At 40.9% G+C, this 22,641-nt stretch overlaps 1 protein-coding gene across 1 annotated transcript in view; it reads right to left on the bottom strand.

Annotated features, from left to right (window-relative positions):
• Positions 1-22,641, bottom strand: part of PIN4 (peptidylprolyl cis/trans isomerase, NIMA-interacting 4) — a 111,298-nt gene that overhangs the window by 28,628 nt on the left and 60,029 nt on the right. Inside the window, exons 2-3 of the mRNA XM_044057048.1 lie at positions 8,259-8,329; positions 2,718-2,837 (exon numbers count right to left, since the gene is read on the bottom strand). Of these exons, the coding sequence (XP_043912983.1) occupies positions 2,718-2,837; positions 8,259-8,329 (191 nt within the window). The remainder of the gene's footprint in view (positions 1-2,717; positions 2,838-8,258; positions 8,330-22,641) is intronic.

Genomic DNA, 22,641 nt, shown 5'->3' with positions numbered 1-22,641 from the left:
TGACTGGAGGAACTTCCCTGGTCAACCTCAGTAAGAAGCTGAGATCCCTCATAAATCCTCCAAAGCTAGTTATGAAAATAAAATTGGCACGGACTCTGACAACCACAAAGCATTATATAGCTATGTCAAGAATCTCAATGGCAACACTCAGATCTGCACCGAGTTATGGCACTAAATATACAGAACCAACTGATATTGCCAACATCCTGGCAGATAGGCTCAGTGCTAACTTTACCCCTCACCCCCTAGAGGGCCCATCTCTATACCGGAAGAATGCAAAGTTCCTGTAATCATGGCTGCACAGGTATAAAAACACACTCTCCAAAGCCAAGAACACAGCACCCATGGGACCTGACAATATCCCACACTGCATTCTACACGAACTACAGAATGAACTGTCACCCTAAGTATCATGTTCAATCATAGCTTCACCTCAGGCTTTGTGCCCACTGAATGGCGCACCGCAATGGTTATCCCACTCCACAAAGGGGGAGCCATGGCAGACCCCGGGAACTACTGCCCCATTAGCCTGACAAGCCTGGTCTGCAATTATGTCACAAGATGTGTTGCCAACTGGCTCACAGACAGAACCCACACTGTGAAAGTAGCAGACTCCAAATCTGACTTCAGACCAGTGACAAGTGGCGTACCACAGGGTTCAGTCCTGGGTCCTCTCCTGTTTGGTATCTACTTCTCTGAAGTACAGGCTAACAAAGTTTGCAGATGACTGCAAACTAGGAGCCATAATCAAAACTCCTAACAATGTGGACATACTACAAAAGGTCTTCACTGAGACAGATGCCTGGTGTCAAAGCCATGGCCTGAAGCTCAATGCAAAAAAGTGTATTGTCATCCCCTTTGGTAAAACCTCTGTACCCATGAACCCGTGACACAGGTGGACAGTAGTCTCTCCTTTGATTATCACATCGCCACAGTGGGCAGGAAATCCTTCTACGTGGCTCACCTCATCACAAAAGGTTTCTCATCCAGACAAAACAGAGGTCATTGTTCCCCTCTACTCATCACTCATTAGACCCATTATAAAGTACAACGCCCCTTTTGGTATGTACCTCACAAGACCTCTACAACAACTGGAAAGGCCACAGAAATACCTCATAAAGAGGATTACTGGCCTCAAACAGATGCCGTATGCAGACAGTTTAAAAAACTCCAGCTTTATTCCGTTGCATATCGCCTACTCAGAGGCTATCTTTGCCTAACATACAAAGCTATGTCAAACCCAGAGCTGTTGGACATGCTCCACTTAAAGAAATCCCAATCCCTCCGAGCTACACGCTCTAGGGACCTAAACCTTGTCACCACAATAAACAGAACATGCTGGAGGGATAGATTCCTGTCCCAGAGACTTCTCATACTCTGGAACAGACTACCCATCTAAGTCAAACAGAGCTCCTCAATAGCACTCCAAGAAAAATCTTGATTATTGGATGGGAAATAGGAAATTCACCCCAGGGATCACTTCTGTGGCTCTGCTCGACAGGGGCACAGGAAAATAATTTTCTTGGGTGGCAAAAGCCAGGGTACATTTTTGGCTAGGCTTCTATAGGCCCTACGGCTAATAGCCTAGTACCTACCTATGAACAGGTATAGATATATATATATATATATATACATACATACATACATACATACACACACACATACACACACATTGTCGCCTCACAGTAAGACACTGACCCCTTCGACTCTCAGCTAGAGCGTCTTCTGCGTGGAGACGTGCGTGAATTGGGCATACCTTCGTTGAAGGTTGTGCATTAGGGCTGGCAACTCGGCACGTAAAAATCAACTGCCAATCATTAGCGGACCGGAGTTCCGCTGTGGCGACGCCTAAATGGGAAAAGCCGAAAGACACAACAACACACACATTTTATATATATATATATATATATATATATATATATATATATATATATATATATATATATACATACATACATACACACACACATACACACACCTCCCTCTCTCTATTTTACATATATATATATATATATATATATATACACACATACATATATATATATATACACACATACATACATACATACACACACCTCCCTCTCTTTATTTTACATATATATATATATATATATATATAAAACCATATATATATATATATATATATATATATAAAAAACAATCAGTAAAGCAGGAAGTCAGACACACACACACACACACACACACACACACACACACACACACACACACACACACACACACACATTAATACTGTTAGATGACAACTTCCATTTGGAAAATATGTACAAAGATAATAATACAGAAAAAATTCTCTTTTAATGACAAAAGACTAAAAAACGGAAGGCGATCTTTTTAAATCTCCTAACAAATTTATTTAAAAAAACTGAAGCCAAACACGAAAAATAATCAAAATATTAATGCAGTAATATCCCCAAATAAATCTACAATTCAGGGGAAAAGTAGAAAATAATGCTGGGTTTAACACTGAAAGGGATTTTGGCCTTAGTCTTCGTAGCATGCTATTATTGCCAGAAAAGTTAACTCTGTCTATACTATTCTGTCCAGTGGGGCAGCGCTTGCATCCTCTTAAATGATCCCATACAAAATATCTGAAAGTAGATCCAAGTATGTATTGTCCACGGAAGGACAGAAGAGGTCTATGCGTCACTAAAGTAACAATGCAGCACACTACAGAGACATGGGAATGAAATACTTACACCTTGCCGGGCTTTGTCCTCACTGTACTGTGAAGCCACTTCACTAAAGCGAACACCAGACTTGAGTTTTTCCATAGCTTCCATGACTTTACCGTGCTTTTCACACAGTATATGCCTCACCTGGATTACAAAAAAAACATGATTTCAAAATAGGAATCAATCTTGTTATCAGAGATAAAATAATATATGAAATGTTATTATCTATCAAAACAAACTCTAGGACAAGTGTTTTTTCACTAACTGTAAAAGCATCCTTTCTCCAAGGTGCACTGAAATTCACAAAACAAACAAATCAGTACTTTTTATAAAACAGGAAAAGAAATGTTCTAGTTACTACTCTATGACACTAGCCTGGCTCCACACAGTAAAGGTATCTGTCCATGAAGTAGCTAAACAAGTCACAAAGTTTCAGAAATCAACAGAGGTGGCCTAGAAATGGGCATATTTCTTATGGACATCAGTCTGTTTTGGACAGCAGGAATGCAGAAAACGAACAGTGTGGTTGTGGGACCCTAAAGTTACTATTAGCTACTGTTGGTCCCTTACTGGCATCATTATACTAAGAATAGAGAATGGAAATCACACAAAATAAGATTAAGCAAAATCTGAAGCCAAGTATTAGTGTTTGTGAAATATTAATATGTGCTGCCACACCACAAGCCTGGAACTGCTAATGTAACAGAGTTCCATTTGTCAGAAAATGTGCATTCCTAAGTCTTTCCACTTAAAATTCAACAAACAGCTGTTGCCTTTGAAAAAAATGTACTGTAGAACTTGACAGAGTGTGTCACAGGGAAATCAGTTAAGAGTCCTCTAAACTGATCACAGACCCTGGTGTATGCTCTTCATTGGAAATTATGTCCTCCCAAATGGAGGAAGAAAACTTAACTACTCAGAAGTCAAATAGAGTACATCTGCCACTGCTTCACTGAGAACGGGTGGACAACCATTTTGACAGAACCCTTGACAATACATCTAAACTAAAATGGTCTCTACAATCAGATTGTCTTGATGTATGGATTAAAGTCACTAGTTAAAGCTGTAAATACTGTACAGTAGTTATTTAGATGAAAAAGGTGTTTGTCTCATACGATAATTCCTTAAGCTCCTACTCAGAATATCCTGCAATACTGTACATCTTACTGTAACTGTTGAAAAAAATTTGCTGTTACTCTAGCTGTTATAGACAAGTGCCACAGTGCCCCCATTGTAGCTAAAAAGGGACAATGGATCAGTCCACCTTCCCAGTTATTAAATTAATGCATAAAAGATTAAACATCGTTACAACAAGATATGCTCATAAAGTCCCAACCTGAATTATTTCAGAGATGTCATGGGGAAAAAAGACCACCCCAAAATGTCTACAGTAGTCCCATTGATAAGTTACTCCCCCAACACAAAGTGGCAATGGAGAACCCACATCCCCTTACATGTCCACTTTCCCACTTGGGAGCACTGTCAAGTGACAGAATCATCACCGTCAACATGGAAATAAAGAAAACTGTATACCAAGCAGACAAGAAACTAGTATTTTAAACTACTGCTATTCCTGCCCAAAGCTGTCAAACTGGCATGGAGCAATAAAACCTTGTTGGGTGCCCACTCCAACAACGGTCTGATATCTGCAATAATAGAGCAGACTAAGTTGACTGGTCCTAAGGGACCCAAAAAACCCTTTTGCTGGTTTCAATTCCCTGTGTTAAGTAAGTGAAAGATGTACTTTATCTTAAAGACTGATAAAGAGCAGTAGGTCCATCTGCCACAGGTAGTACAGCATAGCCTCTCCAGATCTGAGCCAAGATGCGCAAAGCATCTGAATATGGAAATCTTAAATGCAAGACTATGTCAGCAGTGGAGGAACATGAGTAGGTATGTTGCAGAGGATGGACTTACTCCTCCAGATCTACTATTGTGTTAAGTGCATACCACTGATGTCTGGCAACAGGAGGTCCATCCTCTGTAGAAATATGAGTCTCCTAAGCAAATTCTCCTAGGCAGTCACCTTCATGGGATTACCTTATTAATACAGTGACTCAGAAAGAAGACCTGGACAAGTGCAGAGGTAAATCCAAGTAGCCACCTCACAAACATCAACAGCTGTGCTGTGCAGTTGTAACAATTGCCTCGTTAGAATATGGCTTCACAGCTGAAGAAAGAGGCTTACTTGTACCTGTTAACAGCAGAAATGAATACAGTCAGCCATCTGACCTCAGTGACTCTGGAAACCTTCTGACCACTCTTTCTCTATCCTTGTGGATAAGCTTATCCTCTGCACACTGAACCTCATCTGGTGATGCATGCCTGTACAATGGCGATGATAATCTCACCAACTGGTTTACTTAGGGAAAAACACAAGTAGATGGATGTATTACTTGAGGTTAGTCCTGACAGACACTTTTGCCATAAAGGAAAGGTCGATGCCAAAGGTGAACCAGTCTATGAAATACCAGTTAGACTCAATGGAAGACATTTACCTCAGAAATTTTTCTAATGGTAACAGTCACCAGGAAGAGTCTTGTGAGGCAAGTACTTCAGGTATGCAGAAGTTGTGGGTTCAAACCAGCGCTTGGTCAGTTTCACAATATACGAGTACCAAGGCAGTACAGGGTCTTGTATGGGAGTTCTCAGTTAAGAATACATCTTTTAGAAAGCCTTCAACGAGGTTAAGGAAAAGGAGTGGAGGCCTTTATGAAACTGGATATGGGTGCTAATTGCATTCTAATGGAATAACAACTCAGGCCTGAATCAAAAATCTGCACAAGATAATAAAGTAATTATCAGTCAGAGGCTGAATAAATTGAATGTTATCTTTTTGTGAGGAACATTATCTGGATCATCCTAGACAGGAAAAGAGGGACTGGTGGCCATTACTGGAATTGGAAAAGCCACATGATCAACCTGAGGGAATTTAGGTTTTGATGAAACTTGTCCAAAGGATGGGTCAGAAACATTTGGGATTAACACAATAGAAGTGGCAATGTAAGATGTGGTAGAAAATGTGGGGATCGAATCTGTCAAAGTTATTACGGAGCTACAAGAATAACTCTGACTTTCTGGATGAACATCAAAGGAAATAGTGGAAAAGTGAAGAGGAGTCCAGGGGGCCATTTTCAGACCAGACAGTTACTGGGGCATCCCTTCAGAGAAGAAATGGAGAAGTAGCTGCTGTATTTAGTGTTGGTTGGGGAAGCAAACGGGTTAAAGAAAGGCTTGTCTCAGCACCAGAACAATTTCCAGTCTACTGAGGGATCACTAATGATGCATCAACAGACAGTGACTAAGCATATCCACCAAAAGGCTGACTTCCTCTGGGATATGACTAGTTACAAGAAGTGGTCTGATGTAGCCCATACTCAGTCTTTTGCCAATTAAATTTCTCCTTGGCTGTTGATGTAGCAAGCCACTACCATGTTATCAGTGGATGTCAGTCATTCCTCTGGTAAGATAATCCTGGAAGACGAAGTGTCAGAAGGAATGCCACCATATCCATGCTGCTGATACACAGTTCTACTTCTGAAGATGTCCAGAAACCTTGGACTGTTTGACCACTGAAATGCCTTCTCCCACCTTAGGGCTGATGCAGCCGTGGTAACTACTGTTGAGGGAGTAAGCAGTAGAAAGGGTCTGCCTTCTGTCATAGTTAAATGGTACCATCCAGCACTGGAGTCGAGTCTTATATAGATTAGAAACTTGAAGGCACACTGGACCAAATATTCTGATGTGGAGCTATGTGTCTTTGAAGAAAGACCAGACTGCTTAATAACCATTTGAAAGGTTTCTATGGGCATGAATCTGTTTAGGCCACCTGGTCCAAAATCCAAATTGGACTGAAGTCCTTTCTCTTCTTTGACACTAAAAAAAATCTGGAGTGAAATCCTAATCTTTTCTCATATGCTGGCAGCACCTGGATGGCTCTTTTCTAGAAGAGACTGAGGGCCACCCTTACTGCATATAATCTATGATGGATGACATGGAATAATGATGGCAAAACTGTCCACTTCAGAAAGTAAGTCCGTACAATCAAGATTCAGTGTTGATTCATCTGTCCATTGTGATGGATTTCTATATGGACAGGTGGAGAGATAGATAGGTTCCAACTGGAGGAACAGTCAGGCAGGACTTCACGGAAGCTGTTACTGACCAACCCTAGGTGGGCAGCACAGCTTCCCAACAATTGCCAAGGCCTTTCCTTTTATGGCTGCACCCTTTCTGGGATTACACAAATAAATGGGCTTCCTTACTGAACTCAGTTGATTTTTCTGCTGTCCATCACAACTGAAACTCACCTGTTCCTGGCAACACTGTCTCCTGAAGAAGGCTCTGTGAGGTTGCTGAAATCAATGAAAGATGCAAGGATTTGCCTTCCTCCATGTTTTCTGAATCTGCCTTAACTTCTGGCCCCAAAACACTGGGCCCTTGAGGAGATTTCCATAAATATCACCTTTCTGTGTCCTTGGAGAATCTGTTAGTCTACACCATGTGTGCAGCATTGTAGGTAACACTCAGCTTTGTGCAAAACATGCAACAGTAAGTAGGCTGAAGCCGAAAGATACCATTGCCAACTGGGACAAAAGCTTGACCTTAAGCAGTTAGTATGGCAACTGCACTACTGTTTGACACATTTTGTCAGCAATGTCTCACTGGAAAATTCACTACATGTGAAAAAGAGTTTAGTACATTTAACAAAAGGGAGAGGAATTATAAACATGCTTCTTTACCCTGTTCATCACTCTGAATTATTTGCCTGGTGGATGAATAAGAAGCCAAGTTCTTGGGGGGGGGGGGGGGGGGTTCAGAACAGATTTTCCAGAGGGGTTGGAGAAACCACTGAGGGGACTTGAGGTCAGATACTCCACTTCCTAATGAGGGTGGCAGGGCCCGAGGATAATGTTGGCCTTTTAGGAATAGGGTTATCATACCAGGGTATTTCCCAGCCTCACCGGTGGTTTCCCTAAGGAAGTCTAACAATGGATTACCTAGAAGCAATGGTGGGAAGACCACAAGGCTTCTGCAGTCTGCTCTACAGGAGCAGCACAAAGTTAAAAGGTCATCCTCTTCTCTGACTTATGTGAAGAAACTCCCTCAAACTGGGGATTCTGTTGGAGGGATACTGGGGAATATTTGTCCTTCTGATCATGGACACCAGCCACGAGAACCTTTTTTCCAGCTGCAGTGACCTCAGAGAATAATAAGTGAAGGGGTGTGGGAGACTTCAAGGGTTTGTATCTTACAAAACCACTTGTATGGATGGCTCACTGTGTACAAGGTGATGTGGTTCAACCAACTGGAAACTGATGTGATATAGTCGATTCCTGTAGCTGACAGACCTTTGAACAAAGAGTAAACCACACATTTTTTACACCTAAACTATTGCTCTGAACAGCTGAACTACCCTCTGACTGGACTACACCTTAAAAAAAATAAATGATAAATTAATCGAAAATGTTTTTCCTCTATGATTTGGATAATACATGAAATACTATCAAAGTGTTTTCCTCTCTATACTTAATCCCCCAACAAAAATCTAAAGGAAACATATACCTTCACTGCATTTCCTCCTCCTTTTGGACCTTGTGCTTTTTTATCAGAGTCATCGCCACCGGAAGCTCCTCCTTAAATGCAAAAAAAAAAAAAAAAAAAAAAAAGATAAAAAAGTGTTACTTTTTCAGGGGGGGGGGGGGGGGCAAAATATTTTCCTCTAAAGAACTCTGAATTTTCAGGTCATCCAAAACAAGTTATACTTCAGAAAGTGTAAAAGGAATTTAACAATTAAAGGAAAGGAACTTGGCTTATTTTTTATCTCATTGTGTCTTGTAACTGCACACAATCTGCACTGCACTGCACTCAGTATTCTTAACTTCCTATTCTAAAAAAAGGTTACTTTACTCATCTGATGCCTCTGGTACAAGCCACTAAGGGGGGGGGGGGGGGGCACCAACAAACCAACACGTTTCACTTATATCAAAGTAAACAAAGTCATGTGGTGTCCAAATCATTACTGGTTAAAACACACAGTTACAAATTCTAACTAATCTGCTATGTTTTACATTTCAGTAATGCACACATAATGTAGTGACAAAGACAGCATCGTTATTGCAAAATGCCCTCACCGGTAACACTACTTTCATGCAATGGGGAAGCTTATTATATTATAACATATGAAGCTTCAATTTTTTTTTTGTTTGTGGTGCCTACTCCATATTTTTGGGTGTTTATGTACGAACATATCCGTATATTGTAGACTAGACATATCCTTACAATGTACTTCTGTAAAATATGTTTTAACACCTGCATTGACTACATTTCTCTGATGTACGCCTGAATTCTTAAAATGACTTGTAACTGTATTACCTGTGTAATTCGATTTTGCAAGAGTGAAATGTATCATATCATGCTCTTTCAGTTTCATATGTAACAGAATTCATTTTGGGTTTTGGTCGTTCATCCAAAAACTTTGTTCTGATCTATATATGTACAAATAATACACCTATGGCACCTAAAACCAGGAATAAAAGTAACCAGCAAACACAAATCCAACAGACGAGGCCAGGAACACTGGCTGCACGACCAAACTTTTACTTACCACAAATAACAGCATGAAATGCAATGCCAAATACAAGTGAATGGAGTGGTTAAGGCAGCCACTCAAATGGAAAACATCTTAGAGACATGAGTGACAGCTAATTCCAGTTCAATCCAGCTGGGTAAGACAAAGTACATAGCGTTTGGGTTCCACAGTATCTTCAAACCTACAAATGAACAAGTCTTGGGAAAACACAGGAGCAGAAAGGAAACATTATTCCACTATCCAGCAGAAAGTGACATCTATCTGCAGCCAATTTCCATATGTAAGGAATTGTTCTGCAACAGTGAACCTTGCGGTGATAAACAATAAAACAACTACAAGACAAGATGACGCTGTTAACTCATTCACTCCAATGGAGCTCAGGAAGTTTGCACTGTAACTTCCAACAGGTGGAGCCTAAGCCTTTTGACAGAATCAAATTATGTCCTCAAATTTCAAACAAATGTTCATATCTCTAGAACCACAGGGATTATGAAAGAAGTATAAATGGCACACACTTCAGCATAAACTATTTTTATAGTGGCAGTATTCTTTAGGTGCTAGGTCTTAAACCAAATTTTATAAGCCACAGCAAACAGTAACTATTATTTTTGTAATATTTTGTAAACAACTTACAATATCTCAGCAACCACTCAAGTTACACATATACTATCAGCAGCATTTTATTCATCTAGCTGAGTGTGTTCATACAAAGCTTACTTGGTTGCCAAGATATTTATAAAAATGTGAAAATTATAGATATATAAATTAATATAATAAAAAACAACAGTATCTATTTAACTGCACTAGACAGAGGTCAAACATTAATGCAGTTGAGTTTGCCATTGTGTAAGCTTTAAGATGATTTTTTTTAAAAACGTGTGCATAGCATGGTTTTGGAATTATTGATGCAAATATGAACCAACAATATTTGATGCCTAGAGGCATCAGTAGGAGTTAACTGCAGATGCACCTGGAGGCATTACTCGGATGTAATAAAGGTTTATCTACACATAGTGTTAGACTGATGACAGACAACCTAGTCTGCCCTTTCCAATACCCTTTTGTAACACTGTTGAGTCACTTTAACCAACAGTTTATCTCCATGTAGACTAACACCTGCTTTACATCTACTTGATACCTTCCTGAAATCTGCCTCTCTTTCAGATGTTACCACATCTTCACAAAGGCCATTTCTACCTTCACTGCCACTTTTATGAAAAAGAAAATCTGTGTTCTCACCGAGCCTCTACTTCCTTCTTTATCTTCAGTCTCTGTCCTTCTACTTTAAAAAAGTGGTAATCATTCAGAACACAAAAGACCTTAAGTAACTTCAGATCCAGAATAACAAGTGATGTTAAGCAAGATTTTTTATTCTCCACTAATGTTAAAGAATTGCGTCAGTTGGCTCTTTTTTTAATTATATGTAAGAAAGGAAATTAAACAACAGAACAAGCTACACTTATTTTATAATTATTACATAGGACAGTGGTAAGGGGGTGTGGATAAGACAGGCAGCATCCCTTACAAAAGAAATAACCAAATAAAAAAAAAACTGGACACACTCTCCTAACCAAAAAACTTATCAGAATCAGAGTGCCACAGTGACAATAGCTACACAGACGTACTGGCGGGACCCAATGTGCTAAATAAATGCCTAAATGTATGTAACCAAAGTAGATCATGTTATTTTCTTGATGCACATACGCATTTCCACCATACCCCTTCTCTACCTTCCTTCTTTAGACTTGTATGGCTTTGAATGAAGGACAATCACCATTTTGTTGCTTTCTTCTGCAGGGCCTCTAGCCTGCTATAAATAATAAAGGTCTCAACTTCTACTGGTGATGCCACTTTTTATGCATGCTTCTGCTTGTCTTTGCATTACATTCCCTATCTTTTAATCATTTTGAACCAGTACCTCCAAGCATCTTCCTAGTTTTAGTTGCTACAACTGTTTCCCCCCTTAGATCTGTACTTTAGTAACTTGCTGCTTCCAAGATGCAGTACTGTCCAGTGAATTTAATGTTTCAGACCGTCTCTAAAATCTTACCAAGTTCCTTTCCATCATTTCTTCATTTTCTTGTGTATCAGTCCTGTTCTACATCTTCATGTCATAATACAAGTATAATTTTCTAGGCCTTTTTCAAATGAAAGTTATGTGCTCACAACACAGCTGGATATGGATAAGTGGGTCAGTCCATTTCAAACAGTAGGGTTAAAGCTTCAGGTCTTTTTTAGCTTGGCATATAAAAATTTATTGGGTTAATTGCCTTGCCCCTTTGCCAATAATGCTTTGTGAACCAACTTCCTCTCCAGATCTCTACTAGGCCACACTAACGAAGGGGGGAGAAGGGTTGGTATCTACTCAAGGACACACCTACTCATCCAGATGTAATGGTATGGAAAGCATGTCATTTTTGTATCAGCTATGAGGAGGTTTTGACCTTGACAGCAGTAAGAAAGAGTCCCAATTTACCTTCCTAGGTGGTTACATTAATGAGAACATACCACTGAAAACTGTGGCCTAGGTGTCTAAAGTATTCAGTGAAGCTCACGTAATTGCTGTTCAAATAATCGACACATGCATTTTTGAAAAGTGCTTGTAAGTTAACCACTGCCCTTGTTGAGTGGGCTACATACACATGACAAAGGTTTACTGTATTTTTCATAACAGAATTTAATGCAGTCAGTCAACTATCTGGATATAACTTTACAAACACCTATTTCTAAACACCAAAGGGTACAAACAGTTGCTAGTCTTTTCTTAAAGTTTAGCAATGCCCACATAAAACTTACTGTCTGTGAACATCCACACAGTACAAGGGTTGACTGATCGAAGTTTATCTCAAGTGAGTGGTTACCTTATGCTTAAATAAAAGGTTAGTTCATAACAGTATCTTTGTGGCTGATCAAGCACTGATGATTAACACGCAATACTTGCAATTCAAAAACTCTTTTAGATGAAGTAATGGCCACTAGAAAAGAGTGTTTTTCATTAAATATATTTTTTAGCTGTGACGCAGCACCTGCTTCAAAAGAAGGAAGAGTCAGTTTCTCTAAAAGAGTACAAACTGTTTCACTACTGCAATATTGGGACTCAAAATGCTGAGTCCTCACATGTGGAGAAAGACTAAAAATCCAGGAGAACAGCAAATATCAAACATCTCTCTTCTTCAGTAAATTTCTGTTTTGCAGGGGGCAAGTACCTTTGCAGCCCACAACCCTGAACTTATATAAATCAGCTCTTAGATCACCATACCTCAGAGAAAAAAAGAGCATTCCAAGAAATGGCAATCTCAGACATACAATACTAAAGTCCAGATTTTCAGCAATTCAGTCTCCGCATTGCAAGACTCATAGGTCATGATATTTTACACAGTTAACTATAAATCGTATGGGAAAACAGGATCCTTGATATAATGCTGGATATGATAAATAACTCTAAGGCAGGATGTACATACTTTCAAAGATGCTGGATATAAGGAATTAGAACACTGACAAAATTCAGAAATGGCAGCAAGGTGCACCTAAACAGAGAAATAGCTTAACACTGTGTCAAAGATCTAAGAAAAATAATCTAGCACTGCAGGAACATGAATTGTGAAGGATCCAAACTTGGGAAATAGCCCAAATATGCAGCTGACATTGTATTATAGAGTATCTGAACTATCCTCATAGGGTATGAAGGGAGTCTGGCCATTACTTGAACTCACTAACCATGTGGTTAGGAAGCCGGAGTAAAGGGTAGGGTGAGGCCTAATGGATGGGTCAGTCATGAGGGTTCTGAAGGGCCTCAGACATAGATGTTTCTCCAGATAATGAGACCTAAGGAAAGGAAGCGACATCTGGGGGATATGCAAATGGCTTTGGACTCCGTCTTGATGTCTCCATGAATTTTGGAAAAAAATTAAATAGAAAGTGTAAAGGAGCCTTGGGGGCCATTTCTGGATGGCAGCATACCTTGGACATACCTCCCTCCACCAGAGGAGGGATGAAGGAAAACAAAGTTGCTGCACTTTGTGATGTTTGGGGATGCATACAGACTGCAGCATTTCTCCACGTGTCAGAAAAGCTTCAGTGTTGCTGAAGGGCAAATCTTGAGAAATCAGTAAGCAGCAACTATTTACTACAAAACTGGCATCCCCAGGAATGTGACTAGCATTAGTTGCGGAAAACATCCTGTTGCTATAACCTAGTCACTGCTTCCTGACAAGAGGTAGGAGTGAATATTAGGTGTAAATCACTCCTGTTTATATACCAAATCACAGCTGAGGTTTCAGTGTGAAAGGCAACAGCACCTTAGGACAGGGAGTCCTGAAAAGCCTGCACTGGGAGAATGTTGCTGTGTGCAGCCTTGTCTTAGTCTATGTTTGTTTACCTTGAACAATCCACCCTTAATGTCCCCCACCCTAAGGCAGTATCATCCCTAGAGACCACCACTTCAGGGGTAGCAGCTTAGAATGGGCTGCCCCATGTTTAGAGTGTGAAGCCACTATTTCAAATGCAACTTGCAAAACTCTGGAAATTCGTGCGTGTCATGTCAAGGAGTAGATCTTTTAACTGTGACCTCAAAGCTTGCAAAGTTCACAGCAGTATTCTCATATAAAATCTTGACTGTAGAGCTGTGTTTATGTCTGTTGTCATGATACCCAATGCTCCGAGACACAACGATGGTGTGGATGACTGATACTGAACAAAATCAAGTAACAGGTATTGTTAACAGACGGATGACGTTCAAAGGAGCACATGGTCTACAAGACAATGCCACCAGAGTGCATCCTATGAATACCAGTATTTAAGAGTACTCTAAATGGAAAGCTGCAGTATTCACCACGATTCCCAAAGACTAGAAGAAACTTGGAAGAGACTCCCAAACAGAAATAAACTGTTCCATGCTGTGGAAACTAGGAGCCAGTCATCTAGGTAAGAAAACATCTTTACTTCCCATAGTCTGTTTTGCTTGCAAAACAGACGTGCACTGGGTGAGCACTATGGGGTTATGGTGGGACCAAACGGATGTGTCTCGAAATGATAATGTCTGCCACATAATGCAGAAACCTCCATGACTCTTCAGCAGTTTTTACTAGGAGGTGGGCACCTTCGAGGTCCAAAGAGAACATGCAGTTTCCTTCTGACAGAAAGGGAGGGGATGACTCAAAAAGGATTCGTTGATAATAAATGCATTTGCTTCACTCAGACAGAGTACAGGTCTATGATCCTTCTGTCATTCTAGAAACTCAGAAAAAAATGGAATAAAATCCTGATCCTTTCTGGTCTGGTGGACATTGTTTTGAAGGGGTGGGATGGATCAAATGCCACCTCTCTCAAACTGCTGCAATGTACTTCACCAATACCCGTCTCAGCTATAGCAGTGCTGCTGTATTAGCTTTCCCTGTCCCTTTTCCTTGCCAAGATGCTGCATTGAGTATGCCATGTCCTGCTCTGGTCTTGTCTAACTGCATTGCCTGTTTTCACAAGACCTTCTTAGTGTAGCATGCAACACACTGCAAACATCTTGCTGCACACATCAGAACTATACTGCAGTGCCCCAATGCAGCTAACAAGACACAAGAGTGTACACTTCAGAAGTCTAAACACTTGCTCCACAATGTTTCTGTTTTTTTTTTTTTTTTGTATGGGATACGGGGAATGTCATTTCCTCTATGATCTGTAGGCTGTGAATGGGAGGTGGTCATCGTCCATTGCTCAAGGATATATATATATATATATATATATATATATATATATATATATATATATATATATATATATATATATATATATATATATGGTTAACAGGAGCAGACATATTGCAGGTAGTTTAGGCTTTACATACAGCTACCATGCATAATGGGAGCAGGTCACATATTATACTAGGTCTTATGGGTTGCAGCTGATGTTACATATATATATATATATAAAACATCAGCTGCAACCCATAAGACCTAGTATAATATGTGACCTGCTCCCATTATGCATGGTAGCTGTATGTAAAGCCTAAACTACCTGCAATATGTCTGCTCCTGTTAACCATGTGACCCCATGAAGTTCCCTCACAAGAACTGCTGGTATAAGTCGGATACTCGTCAATGTGTGAACTACCCAGCTGGCACAGGGACATATCATAACTGCATATTAATATCTACTTTGCTATTTTTTAAATTTAAACATTCACTTTCCTTGGATTTTCATTCTATTGTTCCCAGGCATAGACTGAAATTAGTCATTTGTGATCAGTGCTGTACCCTCGTTACAAATTTTAAACAAAATGGGCCTTGGGCATTGTCTACCACCTGGCAGTTAAGGTAGTGGTACCCTCTCTACTTAAACATTTCTGTGTGTCTGGACCATGTGGGGCCTGAACAGTAACATGGGTGCAATCAACTGCCCAATACCTCATGGAAGGACGTAATTTTGTGGAATGCACATATGGTGCTAGTGCTCTCCTTTGGTGTCTAAGAACTAAATATGTTCCTTCAATTGCTGTATCATAAGGTTGTGGAATGGGTTAAATACTCATGATACAGTTGTCAGCGATACACCAAACATTCCTTGTAGATCATTGAAAAGTCCTTGTAGCTAGGATGGCCAACTCTATACATACCTCTGGAATAAGCACACCATGCACACATCTATTCCACTTGTTGGGGGGCATGGTTCAATTAGGTCTCACAGGGCACTCATGTCCACTTTGAAGTGATCAATTATCTGCTGACTTGTCAGACATTGATATGAGAGTTGCTGCCTGCATCATTTTCATTGCTGCAGATGGTTGCAACAAGCAGCATTGACAACTCTGGCACCAGCAGCACCTACCAACATGTGCTGTTGAGATATTGCTGCCGCTATACACAACACAGATCACACTATTTACTGCATAACTTACGGCATTCCAAATGGGTAGGCATTGGCAAACAATGCTACTACTTTATAAGTATTTGCATTGGCGTGCCTTCTTGGCCTCATGTACTTGCATATTCCATGTTGCTCATTTGCAGGGGCTCTCTCATTTACATTTCTCACTGACTAAGTTAGCAGATGACTGCAAGCTAGAAGCAGTCACTGAAACTGGTGCCAAACTCATGAACTGAAACTAAAAGCTAAAACAATTACATTAATGTATCATCTGGGAAGTCACCCACCCTGGGGGACTACCACATTGACAATATGCCCCAATGAGTTGACCCAATTCGAGATTTGGGAACTTATGTGGCCAGTGACCCAACATTTGACCAACATGTGTCCACTGCCGTAAGTTCTTCTATACTGCACAGCTTTTAAACAAAATGGACTGTGCCTAGATCTAGGAATGTCATTTGTCCACCTTACTCAGCCCGCATTAGGGCAGTCATTGAGTATAATGCCCCTTTGGCATACATCTGTAAAGACACAACTGGAATGCCCACTGAGATACCACACTAAATAGGATACAAGGTCTATGCAATATGTCCTAAATAGAGAGACCCAGAGCCCTGCCACTATACTCAGTATCCTACAGACTGCTAATAGGGGGCCTGTGTCTGGCATACAAGGTATCCTGTGACCCAGTACAGATGGATTTCCTGCACATCAGCAAGGCAAATTGCATAAGAAATACTTGGCCCAGGAACTAAAACAGCACTTCAACATCTGGATGTCCAAAACTGGACTTAGTGGTTTGTGTTTTTTAAAGCAAAAGGCTGAAGAAAAAAAAAGTGAATCCTCCAAAATCATGATTGGGTTTGGCATGTTGGAAATATCAGTATGGTTGGTTGAAGGTTTGGACACACAAGCTAAGGAACTTACAAGGTATTTGTCATCATTTCAGGTCAAAGCAGATGGTGCCACGGAGTTTAATTTTTACCACTATGCTTAAGTTTAGGTCTTTCCAGTACCATGTAGATTTCTTTCCAAATATATAGTCGGCTCTACAGAACTGGGAATTTTCCCTAGAGAAAGGGGACTTCAGCTTTACAGCAGTTTTGTTTGCACTTCTTTCTATGACTGTGTCAATCTTCTTAAAGGCTGACAAAGTCCCTCTGCTCTTTGAGGAGGCAGGGAGCTGTGGCTAAACAGAAAGAAACTTAAGGTCTCCTTTATGTAAGGAAGGACTGGTTCTGCAGGAGAGCAAAATACTTTGTAGACTTAACAGCAGTCATAGCTTTTTTTGGGTGAAAATTGTGACAGAGTCTTGATGGAAAGTTGTAGACAAAGTGGAAACTGAAGCCACTGGTAAACCTGTGAAAAGACAAAAGGGAATAGATAATGAAGTGAACAATGGAAAACAGTCAGCAAGAATGGGGGTGGTGGAATAGTCCAACTCTATGATGGAGAGTTTGCTGGACTTATTTATTTCTTAAAACCTTGCCAACAACAAGTTTTTCCAGTCTTAGGTTGAGATGCAAGTATTGAGACACTCTGACTTAGAAACTACCCCAATTCAGTTACTTACTGATTTATCTGAAGATGACTTCAGCTGGGCTACTTATTAGCAGAGGAGGCAACAACTAAGTAGTTGCAGTTTCCCAGAATCAAGTGGGTAGGAAAGAAGACTCATCCTACTCTGTTAACAGGTCTGAAGTTCTGGAAGGCACAATAGTTCTGATTTAGTTCCCGTTTATATCGGGATTCGGTATGTCCAGTAATCTCTCTCTCTTTTTTTTTAATATACAGACCCACTTTAAAAAGTCTGGCTCTTGTGTTGGAAGCTCCAGGTAGTGTGTTCTGCTTGGTAGCCATGCTGTAATTTGGGTTACACATAGAAAGAAACTGTTGAGAATAAGGAATGAGTAAATATAAGCAACAGCGAAGAGAGAGTTGTGTAAAATCCTACCATAACAGTAATTGTCCTTGCGTTCACTGCTGCAGTATTCATTACAAATGGGATTCCCTGCCATGAAGCCCACCGTCTGGCCAGTTTCCCAAAGACTACCATTGCTTTAAGGTATGCTGAACGTCATCTACACATTCCTTGGGTAGCGTAGGGCATAAAGGTGATGTTCAGGCATACCGTCCTCAGAACTGATTACCCCAGTAGGAACAGCAGGAGAACCTGCATATCCAGGAAGGAAAAAAAAACTAGGGGATGGAGGGAGGGAGTGAATACTGCAGTGGTGAAGGCAAGGAATCTACTATTATGATAAGATTTTACTCAACTGTACTATGTCTTCTGCCAGAAAAACTATTGCCCAGACCCACCTCATTTCTACCCTTTTCTATGCCTCTGCTATATATACTAACCTATCTAAAAACAACCTCTCCAAACTTTCCACCTGTTATAATAGCATAGCTAGATTCATCACATGCTCCCCCTTTAAAACTCACCACTGCCTCAACCTCAAACAACTTGGATGGCTAGAACTGCAGAACCATATACTCTGTCAACAATTACTTATCACTCAAAAGATCCTATACCACCCCGACAACACCCCTTATCCTCACTAATCTGATTACACCATATAAAAATCTAGCTACACTACGCTCTAATAAGCTCCTTATCTCAACTAAATCTAACAAAGCTGGTGACTCACTTTTCTCAAACACAGCAGGTAAAAACTGGAATCAGCTTTTTTTCCGAAATATCAACCCTTGCTTCTACTTCTCTATTTAAAAAACATCTTAAAGAACATCTTATAACTCATTGGCTTTGTCCATGTGCTAACCCAGACTGATATCTCTTTCCCTTCCTGCTCTTACCCCTATCCCTACTCCTCTAACCTATGCCTCCAAATCTAGTTACTACTCTTTTCTTCATAGTAAGAGAATAAAATAGAAGGGCTTTTCTCTCTTAATTGGGTCTTGCTCATACCTACTATTATGTTTAGTATAATTTTTATAGTTTACAATTTTATTATAATTTTTCTTTTGACCAATGCTGCCTCTGTATTGTGATTTTACATGTCTTTTTATATATTGTTAACTTTGTCACGGTTCATGCTTGGAGCTTTTCTCCCTGGGCCTCTACTGAAAATGGACATATATCCAGTTAGACTAGCCCGGTCAACAAATGTAAAATAAATAAATAAATGTCCTTACATTCACCGCTGCAGTATTCATTATAAATGGGAGAGTGCCAAAGCTCAAGAAGAAACTTGGGAGGAGGAAGCAGCAGCAGAACCCTCTAAGAAGCCATGAAGAATGGCATTGGCAAAACCAGCCCCATCTCTAGAGATACCATCCAACTGGTAATGTTTGGTCAAAGTATGCACAGAGGTCCAGGTAGCAGATTCAAGAATAGAATTAGCGTTTATGCCTTTGAAAAAAGCAACAGAAAAAGCCACAGCTCTAGTAGAATGAGCCATTGCAGAAGAAGGACGGCTCTCACCACGAAGAGAGTTAACAAAAAGAAATAGCCTTTGAAATCCAAGTGGAAACAGTTTGCTTGGAAACAGCCAAACCTAAAGACCTAGGATGAAAGGAAACAAATATCTGGTCAGATTTTCTGATAGCTTTCGTTTTATCCAAATAAAATCTGTGCTGTCTATGCACATCTAAGGTATGCAGCACCCTCTCACTGTCAGACTGCGGAGAGAGGAAAGTAGGCAAATTAATAGACTGATTAAGTGACAACTCATTAACCACCTTGGGAATGAAATAAGGATTAGTACGCAAGGACACCCTGTCCTCATGAAATATCAAAAAAGGTGGAAAAGCCATAAGGGCTTCCAATTCAGACATCCATCTGGCAGAAGTAAGAGCTAACAAAAGAACTATCTTCAAAGAACAATGTTGAAAGGAAGCTGAAACAGCAGGCTCAAAAGGAGCCAGAGTCAAATTTTCCATAACGAAATTAAGATCCCAGGAAGGAGGAATAGGCTTCATGGGAGGTCTAATATTAAGGACATCTTTAAGAAATTGTTTAGCCTCAAATCTAGAAGCTAATGGGGGAGTTAAAGGCAGAAAAGCAGAAAGAGCTGATAAGTGGGCACTGATAGAAGAACAGGCCAAACCAGCATTGAGCAATTCACATAAATAAGAGAGCACCAAAGGAACATCCACAGAAAATGGGTCCAGGTCAAGAGAAAGACACCAAATAGAAAACGTCTTCCATTTAGACAAGTAGGGCTTCCTAGTAGTAGGTTCCCGGCCGCCTGCAGGACCTACAGCGTGTCCTCAGAAAAAAGGTGTCTATGACAGATCAAAACCCTAATCACCCAGTGTCAGTTGAAGCATAACGGGTAGAGATGGATGATAGACCCCTTGTCTTGTGTGAGAAGATCCACCCTGTGAGGTAACCTGTGATGATTGCCCTTGGCTAGATGCAGAAGCAAAGGGAACCAGTGCTGCCGTGGCCAAAAAGAAGTCACCAACAAGATTTTGGGAGCATCCTGTTGAATCTTGAACAAGACTCTCGGAATGAGAGGAAGGGGGAGGGAATGCATAAAGAAACATCCCCTACTAAGAACATGAGAGGGCGTCCATCTTCCATACCAGAGGACCTGGGACTCTGGCACAAAACAGAGAAGGCTGTCTGTTCAGAGGGGAGGCAAAGAGATCTACTTGAGGAGTACCCCACTGGTGAACAATGTCCAGAAACACATTAGTGAGTGAAGAACCTGCTCAGACTGTCTGTCACAATGTTCTAATCTGAAGGAATATAAACTGCCTGAAGAGTCACTTGATATTGGACAGCCAGATCCCATATCAGAAGTGCCAGCTGGCAAAGATGGTAAGATCTTGTACCCCCCTGTTTGTTGATCTACTACGACTGTGATATTGTCTGTGAATACCTTGAGAGGCCCCAGAGAGAAGACAGGATGAAAGGCCTGAAGAGCCAGCATAAGAGCCCTCATCTCTTTGATGCTGATGTGCTCCTGCTGCCGAAGGGGTATCCTCGGGGAGGAGCCCTCATGGAGCCAAACATTGCCCCCCATCCCACATCTGAAGAGTCTGTGAACAGATCCGGAGACAACTGCTGAATCAACCACAGATGCTCCTTCCTGAGATAAGGGAGAAGAACAGAAAAGTCTAGAGGATGCACATGCTGAAGCCACACCAACTTCAGAAACCACTGGAACTTCCTTATGTAGAGTTTGGCCAGAGTGCGCATCGGAATAGTGGAAGCCATGAACCCCAGAACTCTCAGACACTCCCTGGCTGTAATGAGAGTTAATGCCTTTGGAGGAGCAGGGATGCCAGCATTGGCACCATTTGAATCCTACAACTCAGAAAGACCTGATCCTTAGAAGGAGTCAGGAAAGACTTTTTGACTGTTACTGTGAACCCCAGGCTCTGAAGAAGTGAAATGGTAAAATGAAGATTTTGCAAAAGGACCTCTGGAGAAGATGCCTGAATCAGCAGGTTGTCCAAATAAGGAAAGATTTGGATCCCTTGAAGCCTGCAAAAGGCAATCACAGGAGTGAGGCATTTGGTGAATACTCTTGGGACAACAGAAAGGAAGGGGCAAAACACAGAACTGAAAATGCCAGGAAGCAGAGAAACACAAAAATCTCCTGAAAAAGGAAGGATCGTAATATGGAGATAAGCATCCTTGAGGTCCAGAGACAACAGAAAAGCCTGAGGGAGCAAGAGAGGAAAAAGGGACTGAAGGGACAACATCTGAAAGGAAGGAGCCTTCAGAAAAGTGTTTAGATGGGAGAGGTCTAGAACAGGTCTCTGAGAACCTTCTTTTCTGGGCACTAGAATCATTTTTGAAGAAAACCTTTCTTTGGGACACAGGCACCTCTTGAATAGTACCCTGAGACAAGAGGTCTCAAAGAACCTCTGGTAAAAAAGGAGGTTGTTCCCGAGGAGGCTGTGGAATGCCCATAAAAGGAGGACGGGAAATCCAGACCATGAAGTATCCCTGCCGAATGATTGACAGAACCCAGGAATCCTGGGTGATTCGGAGCCAAACAGGAAGAGAAAGAGAACGGCGAAGAGAAAGAGGAATGTGGCTGGGAACAGGTGGATAGTCAGACAGCACCTGGTTTGTCAGGAAAGGAAAGCTTAAGAATCCTTGCAGTCTGAGTGGCCTTAGCAGGAGGAGTCCATTTACTACCCTTTTTACCTTTAGAAGGAGAGCAAGACTGCCTGCGAACAAAGGCTGGCTTAGAAGGGCAGTTTCGCTGAAATTTAGGCAAAGCAGAAACAAAGACATGCTTAAGTTCCTGTAAAGCCTTCCCCTTATCCTGAAGAAACTTAAATAAACCAGCAGCCACTTCAGCAAACAAAAGTTTATTATCCAGAGGAGCATCCATCTACTTAGACTTAATATCATCGGGCAAAGGTTGAAGCCTAAGCCAAGAATATCTCCTCAGAACTGAGCCAGAAGCAGCAGCCATACAAGAGCCACCTGCTGCATCATAACTACATTTGATAGAATGACGAACTACCCGAGAGGAAGCCCAAGCAAGGAAAGCGCAGATTTACTCTCAG

Source organism: Protopterus annectens, chromosome 15.part0 (assembly GCF_019279795.1).
Source record: "Protopterus annectens isolate FY-2018-M chromosome 15.part0, PAN1.0, whole genome shotgun sequence".
NCBI classification, from domain to species: domain Eukaryota; kingdom Metazoa; phylum Chordata; order Ceratodontiformes; family Protopteridae; genus Protopterus; species Protopterus annectens.
This window is presented reverse-complemented; position numbering and strand designations above follow the sequence as displayed.